The sequence below is a fragment of the Chaetura pelagica genome, unplaced genomic scaffold (genome assembly GCF_000747805.2).
Source record: "Chaetura pelagica isolate M959 unplaced genomic scaffold, ChaPel_1.0 scaffold147, whole genome shotgun sequence".
Taxonomy (NCBI): domain Eukaryota; kingdom Metazoa; phylum Chordata; class Aves; order Apodiformes; family Apodidae; genus Chaetura; species Chaetura pelagica.
This window is the reverse complement of record NW_009954194.1, coordinates 3,184,514-3,202,696: the sequence shown is the minus strand read 5'-3', so window position 1 is coordinate 3,202,696 and position 18,183 is coordinate 3,184,514. Positions and strand designations below refer to the sequence as shown.

Here is an 18,183-nt window from a genome sequence, read left to right as displayed (position 1 = left end):
ACATCACAAATAAAGTCTGAAAATGGTATTATATTTATGTTGGGCTCAAGTTCACAACAAAGAACTAGCCAAAGATTTTGGCTACCAAAAGCATGCAAGGAGAGACTGTCTTGGAGAGAAAAAAGTCTCCCTAAAATTTCTTACTAGTGAAGGTGAAAAACAAATGAAACAACTGATTATCAGAAGAAAAGTTCTAAAACACAACTGGTTGCCTGTGACAACAAAACTGAAAGCCAAAGATAATAATGGCACTAAACATACAAGTACCAGTGATATTTTTTTCCACACGCTGTCCATGCGACAAGTCCTAGCAGGGTGGGCACTGCTAAAGGAAAAGCTTGTGTGATGAATAGAAGCATTTTGATTGCATGAGGAAATGTCTGCCAGCATATTAGGCACATGTTACATCTGTTAATCAAGCTACTTTGTAAAAAAAAAAAAAAAAAAAAAAAAAAAAAAAAATCACCTATGACACCTTACATGAAGAGAAGCTGACTTAGATGACTTAAGACTTTTGTGCCTGCTGCTGGCACATCAGCTCTCACCAGGATAGACACATTAACTACAAGTGATAGCAGCAAGATTCTCTGTATGAAGAAATCTGCCTTTGTGTAACATGCACTGCTGTCAGTTGTGCATTTCATTGCCCTGCTGATAGAGAGATCAGACTGAAGGAAAACTAACTCCCAGTTCCTGCTATAATGGTTATGACAACTGATAATTTTTTTCAGACCCAGTACTCTGACAACCTATTCACCTCCCATATTCCTAAGCCAGTGATTATAAGGAAAACAAGATAGCACAAAAACACAATAAAAGTAACTTTTTTTCTCCATACAAGAAGTTACAGGATTGAAAAAATAATGCATGGAAGTTCAAAATAATGCGATTTAGGATTTTCAGTCTCAATATCAGTTTTTCATAGCAGGGAGCGCTAAAAATGGTGGTGAGAATGCAGGTATGCAGACCTTGAAAGAGAGGAAGGAAAAGTTCAGAGTCACTCAAGCAGAAAACTCCCAGATGCAATTTGCCAAAATGTACAACTAGAACATAAGACTTTTGACAGATGGTTTTACAGAAGAGCACAAGTGAGTATGGATGATGGCAAGAGTGATAGTAACACAGATAGATTAAAAAACTGGCAGAACAAAGATAGGATGATGTTCACTGAGTTATTTGCCTCTGTACCAGCACGAAAATAAATTAGGGTAAAGATTAGCAAGATATACACATTTGAAATCAATAAAAGTGAATGTTTTTCAGCCTGTGTATCATTAAACAGGGAAATACATTGCTCCAAGATATTACCAAGACAAATTTTCTAGGCTAATGATTATTATTATACTTTCATTAAGTTATATTTCTAACATGGTTTTTGTTACCTAATTATTTGGGCTGAAAGTTTTGGAACAGAAGAGCTGTGGAAAACAAGGAAGGAAGGTTCAAAACTCCAGACATAACTGCTCTCTAGTCCAAATCAACACAGGGACATCTGACTTCCAGCCTTCATAGTGGGTTTCTGTGGCTTCCCAGGCTGAAGCAAAACTTCCCCACTTCATTCAGTTAAACAGCTGCCATGAGGAACAGCTGTATCTCTGCAGGCTGAATTCTGTGAGTTTGGAAACATTTTGTTTTGTTTGCTTATCACAAGCCTTTACTCTTATAAGCTCTTAGCTTAAAGTGCCATGTGGTATACATTATCAGATGTGCTCCCAAATATTTTCAAACAAGGGACTCCTCTAGCATCAACTCAGTTTTCCAGTCCTTTTACTTCTCATCCAGCTCCCTACATACATTTCTTCCTAAGAAATTAATCTCTTCAACAGGAAAAGAAAGCAAATAAAAAAAATTACGGGAAGCAACACACACACATATTTTGTTGCACACTGGATGCATACTGCATAGTCATCCCTTCCTACACTACCTGATGCCAGGTCTTGTCTACAGCAAGTGTGAAATGCACACTCTGGTAGGGCTTTTGAATCCTGAAAACATGCACTGGTGCATGATCTGCCCACCCTTTGCATAATTTCTTGCCATTTGCAGTACAGTCCCTGCCTTAAGGACTGAACACAGAGAGGCTTAGGGATCCTACCTGGGAATGATTCTGCCACAGCAATATGTGGTGCAGTATATTTCTTCATATGAAAAAGGATAAAGTTCACCAGTGAGAACTTTGCTGAAGTTTTATGTCTTATTTAGAACTGAGATATAATGGTGGAAGATAAATAAATTCATTATGGCTAATATGTATCAAGAATAGATTTTATCAGATGAAAAGATACTAATACCGATTAATTTATTTATGTCAACTTAGGTCAGACTATCTGGTATTTCATTATAATTGAATATATGAATATGATCAGAGTTTCACATTTGTTCTGTTCCATGTGAAAACAAAAAAATTTCCTGTTTTTAAGCAAAATAAATTTTTATTGTAAAATAAAGCCTTAAAGGAAGCAAGTGTTCTCATATACCAGCAGGATGATTGCGTAAGTCTGCCAGTTGGGAATTTCCCCTGAGAGTGACCTGAGACTCTCACCTGAAAGAAGACCAATTTTCCCATATGCCCTGCCCAGATGGCAGTTGTGGAACAGACCAGATTGACTAACAGGGAACTACAAACAAAACAAAAGGGTCTGTGAGTTAGAAGGAAGCTTCAGCAGCCAGTTAAGCCTTACTGGGGCTGGCTCACTGCCAGCAAGTTACCTCAGATGAGCCAGGACAAACTGAGACTGGGGCTCCTCTCTCGCCCCGTCATCTCTGAGCTTCAGGTAACTTGAGCAAGATCAGCCAGGAAAACCTTGCAAAAGAGACAAGGAGTTGAAACTTGACCTCTTCATCAAACGGTCCAACTGTTTGACTTGACCTCTGTCATAATTTGCTTTTTTTTTTTCCTGGATGAACTATTTAAAAAAACAGTTTCAGAATGCAAATTTTGTGTGAATAGTTTTTTTCATGTTTAGTGGCATTATGTGAGAAGAGAAACAAGCAGTAACTAAAAATAGGTGAGGCTTAAAACAGCTGACTTGATACACAGGTTTCCTGACAAAAGTACTTTTCCTGAGATATACTTTCACCAAGTGGTCACCCAGTGACACTTTAAAACAACTCTGGTATTCATTTTATACTGGACATGTCTCATTATCCCTCCATGCCTGAACTTCAGCTGTGAGAATGTAGCTTTGTCTTCTACTAAACATCCTCAAAGACACAAAACTCTTTTCTTTACCTTGAAAAAGTATATATATTTTTTTTTTTAAGGCAATATGTTTCATAATTCCAACAGTCAATTTCTTACTCAAAGTGCCATTTTATTTCCCTCATGCATTGGTAAGTCTTAGTAAGACTGGGTAACTAGATAATTCCATTTATTTTCTTTAAAAAGTACCCACAATGAGGAACAGAATAGCCTGCCATTAGAACTAAAACCCTACAATTAGAAGAAAACACCATCTATACAAACATTTTTTTATAGCTCTCTCCACAGTATGAAAAAAGTCTTCTAGCTCCTTTTAGTATTTCATTAAAAACTTACAGACACAAGAGTTCCAACCGCATTAGTCTTCCAAAAGGTCTTGGACAAATTACTTCATATTAGGAATTGTAAAACTATAGAGATACCTGAAATATGCCTGAACTAGTTGTCTTAGATATCACAAGAGTTTACACTGATTAGCCCTGGGGAAACAAGTAGCTGAAGCAAGCTGCAATGCATAAAGCCGCAGTGAGATCTCCTCTTACTGCCTTTCATGCATGTAAGTAATTAACACCTTTGAACTATGTCGAAAGCCCCTTTTGCTTTGAGGTGCTTCATGAGAACATTCATGTTGTGCAATGTAAAGCCTCTAACTCAGGTGTCACAAGCTGCAGCATGGCAAGTCCTGGCTGAATATTAAAAACCCCACTTTTTGCAGTGTAAGTGGTGAAAACACCTGGTGTAGGTTGCCTAGGCAGGGTGTGGGCTCTTCAGCTGTGAAGATATTTAAAACTCAACTGCACAAAGCCCTCAGTAGCCTGAGTCAACCCTGAAGCCAGTCCTGCCTTGGGCAGGGGGTTGGACCAGGTGACCTCCAAAGACCTCTTCCAATCTACAGTGTCCTGCGACCCTCCCCTAGCTGGTGCAATATGCTCAGACAGATGCAGAAGGAAGCTCTGATATCTATTAGTCTCAGACACACAGCCAACAGAACTTCTTGCTATTGACTGTTCTGTGTCTTTTTCCCTGTTTTGCTGTCCTTTCCAAAAAGAGCATACTGAAGCACTGCTTATCCTTCAAATTTTATGGAAAAGCAATGAAAACCAAACATCCAGCTCAACCTCTTAAAATCACTCACAGGAACTTTTGCTGACTTCTGTAAGTACAGAACTAAATTAATCCAGGCAGAAACGTCTACTGAAAAGACCAGGTTTAGTCTGACATGAACAAATATGGGGCATATCAGACCAGCTCTTAACTGACCAGAAACAGAGAATCTGAGTATCAGAAGCAGAAGCTACACACTCTTTGCTTATCTGTGCTACCTTTTAATGTATTCCTTGCAAGTTAAGAAAACATGGCTTCCCCTCCTTTTTTAAAAACAACCATCCAACCAACCAACAACCAAACAATACAGCTCTCCCTGGACCTTCCCACGTGCTGCTGTAACAAAAGCTTTACTATTGAAAAATAGCCAAAGACAGAAAGGTGAAGAGGTTGCTGAATGGCACAGCACAAACTTCCTATTAAAAAGAAAGGAAGAAGCATCCCAGGTGATGCCATGGCCTGGAGATGGACACTTACAGCATTCAGCCCACAAAGCTGGTAGCAGCCCATGGCGACAACCGTGGTAGCAATCTGCCATCGCACGGCGCGGGTCCTCAGGAGCTGCAGTATCGACACTAACTTGGTGTTTCTTTGGGCTCGAGACTCAGCCAGAACTTCTTCTATTTCTTGAGACACATCATCTTTCCCAAGGAAGGTCTGAAATGCTACAAAGAGAGAACATGTGCTTTAGGCCAGACGCTTGGCAATGTGTGTGTTTATAACAGTTTTGATTCATAGACATGGAAATGCGTGACACAAACAGGAGACGTATGTGGGTCACAACTTCATTATTCTTCTACCAAAGATCATTCTGCTCTGGTTATGATCAGGCTCATTCCTGCAAGTGGTCTTAGAAACTGCAACAAGAATATAAATTATGTGACACCCTACCAGACCTCTCCTTATATTATGTCAGACATAATGTAGCCTAAGGTCCAGTGCAGAGTAAAAACCCTGTGTAATCTGAGAAAAAGATTTAATATCAAAACATCTCTGAACATTAATTGACGTGGCTACTTTTGCAGCCTAACAATGTAGCAGACTCCATTGCTGGGGATAGATTGGACAGAGAAGTAATAACATATTAAAACATACGTAAGTCTGGGAAACTTCCAAGCTGGGAAACTTGCTGAAGGAAGAAAAAAAATCAGTAAAAGTGGCTTCATCCTGGCTCAAACCAGGACAGTCAAGCTGATTAATATTAGAAAGAATTGCCCATATCAGCTCAAGATTTTCTGTTTGTCAGTGCTGGAGACATGGGAGTGAATTTACCTAACAAATGTAAGCAAATGAATAACCTTGCCTCCCCAGAAATAACATACCATTTAGTACTATATTGTTGCACTTCAATGACTTACTGAGATATTCTTCCACTCTGAGTAATAAAAGCTTTCTAGCTCACACCTCTTCCAAGAGGTATGACAAACAGATACCTCCTAATGGAGGCTTCGTGTCCCCACCAACCTTGTTTTACAGATGCTGAATATGCTGATGATGCTTTTGTCTTATGAACGTGCCCCAGGGGTTGGCTTTTTAAGGGATATTTAAAATGCACATAATTCTGAAATGACTGCAGAGAAACAATTACATTACACATACCCCTGCAACTCACCAGGATTCTAACTCTAAAAACAATCCTCTACACAGCAGGTCACTTAAAATTGTTATTTTTATTAAGTGAATAAGTTGATTTAGTTCTTCTAAGAGTCGAATCTATTTTTCTGTTATTCACAGCTCTGCATAGCACTGCCTATAAATTATTGACCTTCACATTTTCCAGTAAATATACATTATTTTGGATCACAAAAAGGACTTGGATGGTCAAGAAAGCTGAGACACTCAGTAGACCTGGTTAAAATGCCCAGACTCCATTTGGGTTTTGTAGTTATAAAATGTTATTTTACACAGCATGTAAAAAGGCCAAGTAGTAGCATTTCAATGTTGTGAGGGATATTTGACACAAATGAACTGGTGCACCCCTCCCCCCCGGAGCATCTCTTCCTGTCCCTTTGGCTGGTGCACAAGGCTGTGCACTCTGCCTGGCTCCCAGCCTGGCAGCACAGGGAAGTAACTCAAGCTCTGGGACAAGATCTTCAGAGGCAGTTAGCACTTCTGTCGCATTTTAATGGACATTGCATGACTCTGTTTAACAAGAACAATGATTTTTTAAGGGATGAACACTGACCACCTCTGGCTGTTCAGTCAATTCATAACATTCATTTATTCTGATACCCAGTTTTTCTCTTGGGAGAGGAGTTCAGAATTTTTTAATCCCTCAGCAACAGCATGAGATTCATCTTTTCACAGAGGCCTTACAATCAGAAATGAGCTAAGAAATTCGGACCTCAGAACCCAGACTTGAGGCTGTTGAGTTCTGTCCTTGTGCCACTGCCCACTTGTTATTAAATGACATGCTAAATGGTTATTAAACTGAGTGTGATGTATTTAAAGGCTACGATAAGAAATGTAAAACAATCTGTGCCTATGGTATGTTGCAGTCAATGCCTCCCACCTAAATTACACTTTCCTTCATATTGGTATAACACTGATACAGAAAAAATCAGATAATGATGAGAACAACCAGACATGTATCACCGTATTCTTTGAGAAGATTCTCTTAGATTTTTAAGCATCTGGTTTATCAGTGTAAATTAGGTCAGTGCACAATTTTCTTTTTTTCTTCTGTCCTCAGAATCCTTGGAATTCCTGTAGGGCACACGAGTCAAAAATATAGGTGCAGTCAAGTAAAAAGAAAACAATCTGTCTTTTCTGCACAAGAGAGCTTGCTACATTTCTAGAGGGACCAGGAGGAAAAAAAACTGCAATTACCAAAATTATAAAATATAAGAAAAATACAGGCATCTGCTTTCTTTTTCTTCTTTCCCTGGTATTAGGACTAGAGAGGTAAGCACCACTAGGAAACTTTGACAGATACTTAAAATTACCAACAGGTCAAGAAATGTTAGGGAAGTGCTATGCTATGGTTGCATAGTTTTGAGTAGACAACACTCAGCCTCCTTGGAAAAACAGATTTTCCTCCTACTCAGCACATCTTTAAGTTTTCTTCCATTAACAGTTTTTCAGTACAGTAAGAATCACAATTTTATACATAATTAATGTGGAAATAAATTCTGCATTCTCAGGGAGATGGGAAAATTCAAAGGTGTCTCAATGTGTGATGTTCAATTATCTTAATTTCACATTTTAAACCCCTGCACTATTGGCCCTGAGAAGCACACCAATCATTCCTTTCCCTGCTGCAATGACTCATTTTCCTCTGTGACTCGCTGCCTGTCTCTATAGGGAAGTCTTATTTTCACATCACACTTCCATCCATCCAAAAAGTTACACTTCTGGCAACTTTTAGAACTTTCCCAGATATCTTTTTATTTCCCTTGGATCAGAAGGTCCTGAATGCTTGGTTTTCAAAAGCTGGTACACTGCCTTTATAAATAGCACAAGGAGAGGGTGGTTCCTGTCAAGGGGAAAGGAGCTAGGAAACCCTTCTGTTTGCACCACCAGCTTTCATTCATCTCAGCCAAGTGAAGGTGAAACCTTTGAAAGCAGTTCAAAAGTCTGAACAAAACCAGGGTGGTTATGCCTTTAAAAGCAATCAGACCTTCAAATTAACACAAAATGGACACTCAAGGACTCAACAACATGGGGAATTACTAAATCTTTTCCTACTGTATTACTACCATGACTGTGTAAAGAAATCAGCTGCTATTGTAAAGACTTAATTAGGATGTAAAATTTGAGAAGACATTTAAAAAGATCAAAATGCTATTGGATGGCTTACAGAACAGAACCAGGCCCAGGCAAGAGGATGCAAAAAAAGAAGTGGTAACAGTAGATTGCCTTTAAAAACAAAACCAAACAAAAAACCAACAACAAAACCAAAACAAAACAAACTAAAAAAAAAAAAAAAAGACTTAATACTTGTTAAAAATATTTCATAGGTCAGAGTTTAATATCTCTGTTGACTATGTATTTGGACTACTTAAAAAAAAAAAAAAAAAAAAAAAAGCTGCATATATATTATTCTCATCTGCTTCCCATGGGCATGTTCACTTTCACATCATTGATAATTAAGTCGATTAAACCCAGTGTCTTTAACACAAAGCTTTGTCTAAGCTCTGTTTAAACAGCATCTTCTTTGGCCACTGTGGGAGACAGAATACCAGGCTGGATGGACCAAGTCAAGCATCTCCTATTAATGCTGGCTTCTCTTCTGAGTGGTAGTAGACACACAGGGTGCCTTGCTGTTTGCCTCAGCACTTGCAAATGCTTCAATGCTTTTGCATCAGATCTGAGCTAACATCCTTGTAGTAACTTTTTATCAACACAATATTAGTTGGCAAAATAAATATGTTATTTTAATATACCTCTAATTTTATTAGAGTACAGAATAGCCAGAAGAATTCTTTAGATGTGCCTTGCTAGAAGAGATTCAAACAGCTATTTAAATGTAGCAAAACATCAATTAACTGCTAGCATGTAGCATAGCAACATTTAAGAATAAGCCTCAAATTTGCAATTCCAATTCAGTAAATATATTTGCAGGTAAAAGGCTCAGGCTTTCCCCACCAGTCACTTCCTTTTAAGCAAACAAACAAATAGATCTTTTCTGATTTATCAGTTTTGGGATCACATCTTCACCTGTTCTTACATCTGGTTTAACAGACCATCAATACAAAACAGGCCTGTTCAGGTTCACTCGAAACTAGCCAAGATGTACAGGTAGAAGAAAATATCCCCATACCACCATAAAACAACACAAGAATTGGCAAAACAAGTGGTATCAAAGGTCCAGTGAATCAAGATACCTCTGTCAAGAGCAGGGGGCTTAGGAAAAGATTACAAATAAGACAGACACACTGTTGTCTCTTGGAAGTCAGCACCCATCTGAGATGGAGCCTCTACCATAAGCCAGCAAATCTAGTAGTCATGATTCTCTTCCTTTCTTAAGCACAAATTATAATATTTAGAGACAAACAAAAAGCATAGATAGGCAAAAAGAATTTAAACCTACATGTCTTATTATACCTGTTGTAATGCTTCTTTCATAACCACAGGAGTTTTAATGTATGACTGAATATACTAGATGAACAGATCTTGTTTATCACCAATAGATGTTATTGTGACATTTCATCTAAGTTACTTGACCCTTAAGACATAAAAATATTCTTGTTCTCTGGCAAGCTGGAATGCCAGCTGAATTCTATAATTGACTTAGATGTCCTGCTACTGCAGCCACAACAAAATGCAGATTTCCTTCTTGTAACAGTATTCTTCAAAAGAGAGACATCAACTCTCCAGTTGAAAGGGCTTATAACCAATGTCGTTAATCATAAAAATGTTCCATTTTATCACACTACTACTGCTTTTATCTACATTGCATCATTATCACAGTCAGAGACCAGGGAATCACTTTGCACAAAACTAAGACAACTAATATAAAATTCTGACCTGGAGCTTGGATGGTAAACGGCCTGATGTAATTACAGCAGCAGGTTTTTCTTTTTCTTCCTGTCTCTGTCCCTGCTACTCTTCCCTCTCACTGCTCTCTAGCAACTGAATAATGATCTCCTTCCAAGGTCCTTGTCCTCAACCATTTAAATAACCATTTCTCCTCAGCTGCCTGGTGAGCATTATGAAGAAGGATCACATTAGCTGAATGCCATGCATTTTTCTCCCTTGTGTTCTTACCAAGAGAGAAGAATGTTAGTTATGGGACCAGAGAGGGGAGCTGGGATACTTCTTCCCTCTACCCATTACCAGACTTAGAGCTTTTGAGCAAAGCAGGTGTACAGATCTTGCTGTTGGTTCAGTCAATCATTCTCTCCCCCAACATATAAATGAGTTATTTCATATTCAGCAGTGAAACAGGAGTATGGGAGATGACAGCTCAGCTCCTGTTTCTCTCATGGAGTTGGACACAGGATGTGGACCTCCAGGAGGACAATCAGAGCTCAGCTGCTAGCACTGCTTTTGGCAGCAGACAACTGCAAGTCAGCCACAGTCTCCCAGAGTGCACTGTTCGTACTGTTAGAAAGGGGAAAACAGGGAACTGGGCAGCTCCCTGTTAGTGGAGCTCAGGAGACATCATTTGTCTGAGGCCTCACTACTCCTCTTGGTGGTGTAATTTATGTTCACAGATGATGCCCACCTGCTCTAGCCTCATCCCTTCTCTTTTTAATCACTCACGCAACACATTTTGGTCCTTCTCCCCCTTTCACTCTCACATTGGTGACTTAGAGGCATCGTGCTTTTCCATACCTCTAGTAAAAAAATAAAAAAACATAAAAAAAGAAAGCAAGAGAAAAAAAAAAAAAGAATAAGACTGCTTTAATTTTGGTAGTTACAGTCTGATTATCTCCTGAGGGCAGAACAGAAGGAGGGGATGAAAGCTGGAGCCAAACTTAGTGGAAACTCAATGACTTGTGTTAGCCCACTGGGTTTTTATTGCTTTAAAACGGTTTGGAAGATTAATGTTGTCATCTGCATTTTAGAATCTTTGACATACACGTACATTTTATAGTATTTTATAAAGACTAATGTAGTCATCTGCCTTGAGTCCAGCAGACCTTTTACAAATAACAGTTTTATATTCCTGAAACACGATATAATCCATAGTGAAATGTATATTTGCATGAATAGCCTTGATCAGTTAGAGGGAAAAAAAAGGATTTAGTCAGAAGAAAGTCTTGTACATTTCTGATATTAATATGCAGATCTAGCCTAAGAGGAAAGTAATTCAAATGCATTACTGTAGTCATAATTAAAATGGAGAATGCTGCATTATATGGCTTACAAGCAGCAGATTTTTTTAATAACCCACAGCCTCTTCTGTTGTCCCTAATACTCAGGCTTTTCCTCCCCCATTTCTGCAGATACTGCTAACATCCAGATGACTTTTCTTGATTGTTGATTCACAGTTATTCACCCTCCTATTTTGCATATTTCCCCCACTTGATTTCATTATTCCACTGCATTACCCCAGATACTTGGGACTTGGATCATGCCTACTCTGGATTTCTCCACATGCCCTGGGTAGGAGGGAAGGCCCCAAACCCCGGCCTGGACTAACATCACAGGTGTCCTCAGCCATGTTCCATGAATCAACCAAACTCCTTCCCCACCTATGCCCATGCTGAATATACAGATCCAAAGACAGTCTCACTTGCAGATCTACATTAGGAGAGGAAGGATTACAAAGGATGTGCAATTGTAAGAAAATTACATGTGTTCCTAACATGCTTCATGATAACACACGTGGATACTTATAACCATAAGTATAAAATTATATGAACTTTGCTGTCTTACAGGAGGATTTCTGGATGATTAACTGCAAAATGATATTTCAGAATCATCTTTACCTATTCTGCAGCTGGTAGGTAGCCTGTAGAATATCATGCCCACACAACAAGGTTCTGGAAGCATGGTTCCTTGATAGGCAAGGAATGGTAAGGAAATTCAGAGGGATGTATCCACCTCACTGTCCTATGGTCCTTTGCAAATCTCTGTCTAGAATCATTGGTCCCTAGCTGTTTTGAAAGCTCTGCAAACTACACTTAAAATGAACTTCACTCTGTACAATAATTTATCTCAGTATTAATTTTTTATTTTAGAGTTAATCAGGTCCAAAAACGTATACTGGTAAGCAGTTATTTTTAAAAGCTTTTTATATCAGCCAGCTTTTCCTCTGGGAGTGTCTAAATTTATAGCCTTTAGGGTGGCTCATGAAAGTGACCTTCCTCTTGGCTAGTTGTTGTAATTTCCTTTCTTTTACCAAATAAGGTGTGGGTAACTCCATTCTCCTGTTGTCTTCTACTCCAAAATCTACCTCTGATGCTTCTAGATTAACTTTCAAATCATTTTCAGAACATCCCAGACTGCAACTGGCACATTACCAGAGCAACAGTGTGACTGCAAGGCAGGTGGTATTAATTCACTGCCAATTAAAAAAATGTTTAAAACTCCACGTATGAGCACCCAGCTTTGCTGTCAGTGCTGAGGTTTCCAGGTACTGTGGCAGTATTTCCAACAGATCCCTGTAACGAGTGTGACATTATGCAATAACATTGCAGATGCAGATTCTTTGCCAGCTATAGCTCTGGAATTACATTTACAATTTAATCAGGTACAAAATGAGCCAGTGTAAACTTGGCATCCAGAGGCATTTCTTCCCAGCCCAGCTGTGGTGCTGCAGAATCACAGCCCTGCAGCCAGCCCCGAGCTGCTCACCACTGCCTCCCTGCTGGGAGCTCTGGCCACGACTGGCAAGAAAACCCTTTTTGTCACAGTCCCTAGAAAAGCCATTCTCTGCCTTACCAAACCTCTGCTGACTCTGTAAAGCTAAAGAAGTCTTCCCAAAGCCTTGCTGCTTTTGCTCTTTCATCTGTTTTGGGTGGGTTTTTTTGTTTTGTTTTTTAAACATTGAACTGTATCTTTAAACATTTGAGGCTCCAACATTTACAAAATTCTTCAACATCAAACTGAAACAACACAGGAGTCTCTCCATTAAGATGCCATTTCTATTCAAGGGTGCTGATCAGAGCAAAAAAAGGAAGACACAGGACAGAGTGAGATGCATTAATTTCATGCTAAAAGATTATTCAATTTACGTTTCAGAGGCTGATTCACACTTCGTAAGTAATTTTGCAATCTACTTAATGACTGAAAATGGTCAGGATTTTATTCAAACAAAATATTTAGGAATAGTTTTTAAAGCAGTTATGTTCTGCAAACATTTTGGCATTACAATGAGGCTCCTTCCTTGTTTGTACAGTCCTATTTTTAACGTGTCCTTATAATAAGCAAAACCAAATTTTCAACATTCTCTCAGCCACAGCATGATGATATATTGGAACTGACCAGAACAATTTGACTGGGGCAGAGTACACAGCAGCTGTGATCATACAAACAGATTCTTTTATACACCTAAAGTAAGAACAAATTACTCTGGTCTGGGTCTGTGAAACTGAAGCAAGCTATATGGAAGCACTGAATTTTCAGTTAAATATGTGCAGGAGGTTTTTATTAGATCTACCAAGTTTATTGAGTAACAGAAGCACAGGGTTAAATACAGTGACTACTGAACAAAACCCAGCAACAGAATCAGTGTTTTTGTTAGACAAACTGGAAAGACTGTAGGTGAGGGAGAGAAATTGAATTCTGAAATCACCTCAATGACCCTGTATATAGTGGCTGACGTTCAACATCTGGGTGATTTGGCTGGGTTTGAACCACTATGGATAGTGCTACAGAGGTTAGTTTGTTTGAAAACTTCATTTTTGAAAAAAAGAAAAACCCAAATCAAGGCAACAGTGATATTTATATACACATAAACAAAAAAGGTAAAGAAAAAATAATTGACAAGAGAATCTCTCCTATTGGAATATTCTGCTTTTTCTGTGATGTCAAAAATACTTTCCAGCCTGCATCCTCACAATAAACACCTTTTGTTGCAAAAAAAGTAACACATCATACCTTTTTCTGCCTTGCTTGTGTTATGTTTTTCAAGTAGGAGGTAACGTGGACTTTCAGGAAGAAAGGGAAGAATCACAACTTGTATCAATGAAGGGACAAGGATCGCTCCAAATAAATAAGGCCACCGAGATTCCTGCAAACAGGTGCAAACATCAGTCAGAAATACTCTCCCATAGGGATACTAGAAAGAAAAATATCTTTGATGGGAAATGCTGTAACTTTTCATCATTCAAAATATTGTGTCAGTGGGCAGAGTGATGACTTCTGCCACAGCTTAGTAAGCAGTTTGAACAGTTCCCCCTCAGATCACCTTACCCAAGAGCCAAGGTAGACAGCATTCAAGCCATAAGTGACTAAGCATGAAGACAGAGGCAGGGAAGCTGCAAAGCAGCAAAACACGTTCTTCCTTTCTTTCAGTATCAACAACTATACCTGTAAAAATCTGATACATATACATTCTACAAGTCAACCCCACTCACAGTGTTATCACTTATTGACTTTAATAAATAGTACAATAATATTTTCAAATAGTTACATGTTTTCTCTTAGTCTAATCTAATTGATCTAAATATAGAGATATTTGTCTCAGTCCTCTAATTGGCATAGTATGTGTAAAATCCTGATAACAACTCAGCTAAGCTACAGTTCAGCACAGTTTTGTGGCTCTTGGTGTAATCCAGGCAGTGACCATTCAGCGTTTCTCAGCTGCTGGGAATGAACTGAGTTGGGCTGAGTTCTCTCCACAAGACTCTTCTGCTTGGTAAAACACATTTGTCTCACAGGTACAACTAACACACAGTCAGGCAGTTCTCATTTCCATTCAGAAAAGAAGACACATACAGGTCAACAGAATTAGAGTGAAGGACAGCTACATCATTTAACAACAAAACCAAAGTGAGGTTGTCTTTAGGAATGTTTTCTCTTGCAGCCAGTACTTCCACCTAACTGAAGTATAAGAACTGGGTTTCACCTGTCTTCCTGCCCAAAATAACAGGACTTTTAAGAAGTCCTTTAGTTTTATGATAGTGTAACTAGGAAGAACACATTATACTGTTTCCCACTCTGAGTTAGCTAACCTGTCTTTAATGTTCCAATGAAAAACTGACAGCCTCATTCCCAAGTCCATGAAACAGAAAGTTCTTTTTCTGTTGTCTTGCAAGTGATCTGCTGGAACTCTCCAGCAAGGACCTGCAACATGAGAACCACCCACAGCATCCCTACTGATGCAAAGCACTGATGACCCCTCTGTGGGGATGCCCCCATGCAGAAGTCAGGCAGTTCTAACCTGCCAGAGCTCCCCTGCAGTGTAGGGGAAGAGCAAAAGGTGCTGCACTATCCAACATTATTAATATGAACCTACTCAACTCCTAGCTGATTTCAGATACAATCCAGCTTTGATTATCTTATTTGAAATCAACTAAAACAGTTGTTAACATCCTCAAATATATTCATTACCAAAAGAAGCTACGGAGGGTGACCTGAGCAATGCTCTTTCAGGAAAAGCCTGGGAAAGGCAGCAGAGAGCTCATCCAGCTCTCTGAGTTTACTCTCAAGACCAGATACTTTCAAGTAGCTGAAGGAAAAAGGTGCCAGCAAAATGGCCCTTGATGTGTCCATGTTCTTAAGATGCCTTCTGTTCCAGTTGAATGCTAAGATGAAAATTTTCAGTCATTTTCTCCAAGTTCAGCTTTCAACTATTCAAATCCTTCCTAATTTAAGACCTCATTCTTAATTGAAAAGACTGCTGAGACTACTGTTCAGGCATCATGTCTAGCACATTTCCAGAAGCTTGGCTAGATCAAAACCAGACTGTGCTTCATCCTGTCTGATTGAGCTCCAAGAGGCACTGAGGGTTTGGATCCTGTCCCTCCATCAGGAAAAATCCATCCATCCACGAGCCCACATTTCCCTAAACAGAGCTGGATAAGTTTTATTCTGATATAATTTTCAAGAGTTAGATCAAATACCAAAAGCTCCTAAGCTGCTTTCTGTTAACAGTTTTTATTTTAGATTCTCCTACTTCACCAATGCAACCCCTAAACCACGAACCTGAATGGGGCCTGAGATAACATGGAACACAATACGTGTGCTATCTCTTGGTGAAACTTCTCACTTGTCCTTTAAAGAGGATTTGAGATTTTTTTTTTTAGATCTCCTGGGATGGTAAAACATCTTGGGAAACAATTAAAACAATTTAAAGCTCAAGGTTATCAGTCTTCCTTAGAGCCTCCCTTACCATGAGGACTCCAAGATCCTATTTATTTACTCTGAATTTATGTTTCTAAATTAAGTTGTGTGGAGAACTTGACCTAATATAGGAGAACCAAGAGTGGTTAACAATCTGTTTATAAACAAATGAGGCTCCGTCTTATTTTAAAAATTAGAAAATTAAACATGTTAGGACTATAAGATCAGTTAATAAATCACATTTAAAAATAGGTACCTTTTTGTAAATAATAACTTCAGAAAACAAGTAGTACAACTGATCAGTTCCAGCTTGTTCTTTCATACAAAGTCCTTAAAAAAATTATTTAATCTCTAGCATTATTTCCTATAATATAAATATACTTGCAAAGTACCATATAAAAAAGTTCATATGGCCTTAGAATTTTTTACAATAATTCTAGATAAAAATCTTACACTTGATCAGCACGTCATATTTCCTGTAGATTTTTTCCACAATGTCAGGACACTGTCCTATATATTGTTGTTAACGTTCTGCCAACCTGTAGAGACTTGCTTGGAATAAGTTTTCATCCCTTTTAAAGTCTCTCATGGTGTATTGTTTTTCATTTGGTCACATTTCTCTCAGGTAACTCTTCTGAGAAGGTTATTTTGAAAAAGCTATGAATGAGACTGAACTTCTTAACTTATCCTTTGCAATAAATAATAGATCCTGACAGTATAATCAAGTCCTCTATTTTCACCACATAAGACACTGAGCTTCTTCTATTGCCTTTCTGAAAATTTTCTGTTTTATTTTTTATTAAGCTAAGAAGGAATAGGACAAGGTAGACACTAGGACAATGCTCAAAAGCAATACTAAGGTAAAGCAGACAGTGTAGGCATGACTTAGAAGACACATTAACATTTCAGCTGTCATCAGTCAGGAGAAGCACACAAGCTCTACTGAGAGTAATTAAACAACCACATCCCATTTTATTTCAGGAAAAAAAAATTATAAGAGCATTAAACATTTTAATTACAGGGGGAGTTGACTCATCACCTGCTCAGAATCGGCACAAATAACCTGTCAAGATGGTAAGATTTTAATTTTAAACTGTCACATTATGGATATTTGGTTAGGCCAGAGCATGAAAAGGCCAGATTTGATCTAATTACGAAAGACAAATAGTAGAGCAAGTTTAACAACCACAGACTCATTCAGTGGTTGTTATAATAAAGTGCAAAGCTGCAGAAATACAAGGTGGGAGGAGGTCGGGGGGAAGGAAATGGATAAAGCACAACATGGATTTATCAACTTCAAATTAGATAAGATTAAGTTATACTGGGATACATGAAAGCAAATGTTACTATGCTGCAGGTTCATCAGCTGAAGTGCAGAAAATGGAACTTGTAACAATTAAAAGATGGAAAAGAAACCGGGATGGGGAAAATGTCAACAGGCACTGCTGGAAGCTGAACTATTGATCCATATGAAGTTCAATGACCTATTTAAGCACTGATTACATTTAATATTTTCCCTAATTAGGAAGTTTTGGATAAAATTTGAAGACAATTTCAATAGAGAAAAGGCTAAGAATATGCACATATATATATAAAAAAATTAAAAGGGAGAAATGAATCATTGACAAGGTCGCTTCCCCAAGGTGAGAAGAACTGCTCTACTCTCCTGTATGTGGACACTCCTTTTTGGCCAATTAAGTATTCCAGTGCAAGATGTCTGACAGGATTAAAAAGACTGAGTAAGGAAATACATGACTGCCACAGTCTCTGCTCTCTCTCTCTAAATAATTATATTTATTCATTTACAAAGCATAATCTAGACACATATCCCGCTCACCATTCCCAACTGAGTATCAACCACTACAGCAGAGTCAGGACCCTTGTTTGTTCTCTGCCCCAAGTTTGGTTTTCTCTGCTGTGGAGACCCCCACATCCAGCTGAGCATCCCTGACCCCACCTGCCCCAGGGCATGCTTTACACATCCCTGCCTCCTACTCACTCCTAAGCTATGGAAAAATTACTGCACCACAAACACATCCTCCTAGGCAGCAGCCTGCACACAGGACACTGCCCAGAGGGTTCCAGCCCTGCTTTGCATCCCAGAGGAACAGTCATGCCACCTCCTCAAGACCTTGAGGGCTCCTTTACCTTTATTGCCTGAGACTGGCAGGGGGTCACATCAAAACTGATGCTCTCTC

At 38.8% G+C, this 18,183-nt stretch overlaps 1 protein-coding gene across 1 annotated transcript in view; it reads right to left on the bottom strand.

Annotated features, from left to right (window-relative positions):
- Positions 1-18,183, bottom strand: part of SLC2A9 (solute carrier family 2 (facilitated glucose transporter), member 9) — a 95,690-nt gene that overhangs the window by 39,235 nt on the left and 38,272 nt on the right. The window contains exons 6-7 of the mRNA XM_010003105.1: positions 13,799-13,931; positions 4,784-4,971 (exon numbers count right to left, since the gene is read on the bottom strand). Of these exons, the coding sequence (XP_010001407.1) occupies positions 4,784-4,971; positions 13,799-13,931 (321 nt within the window). The remainder of the gene's footprint in view (positions 1-4,783; positions 4,972-13,798; positions 13,932-18,183) is intronic.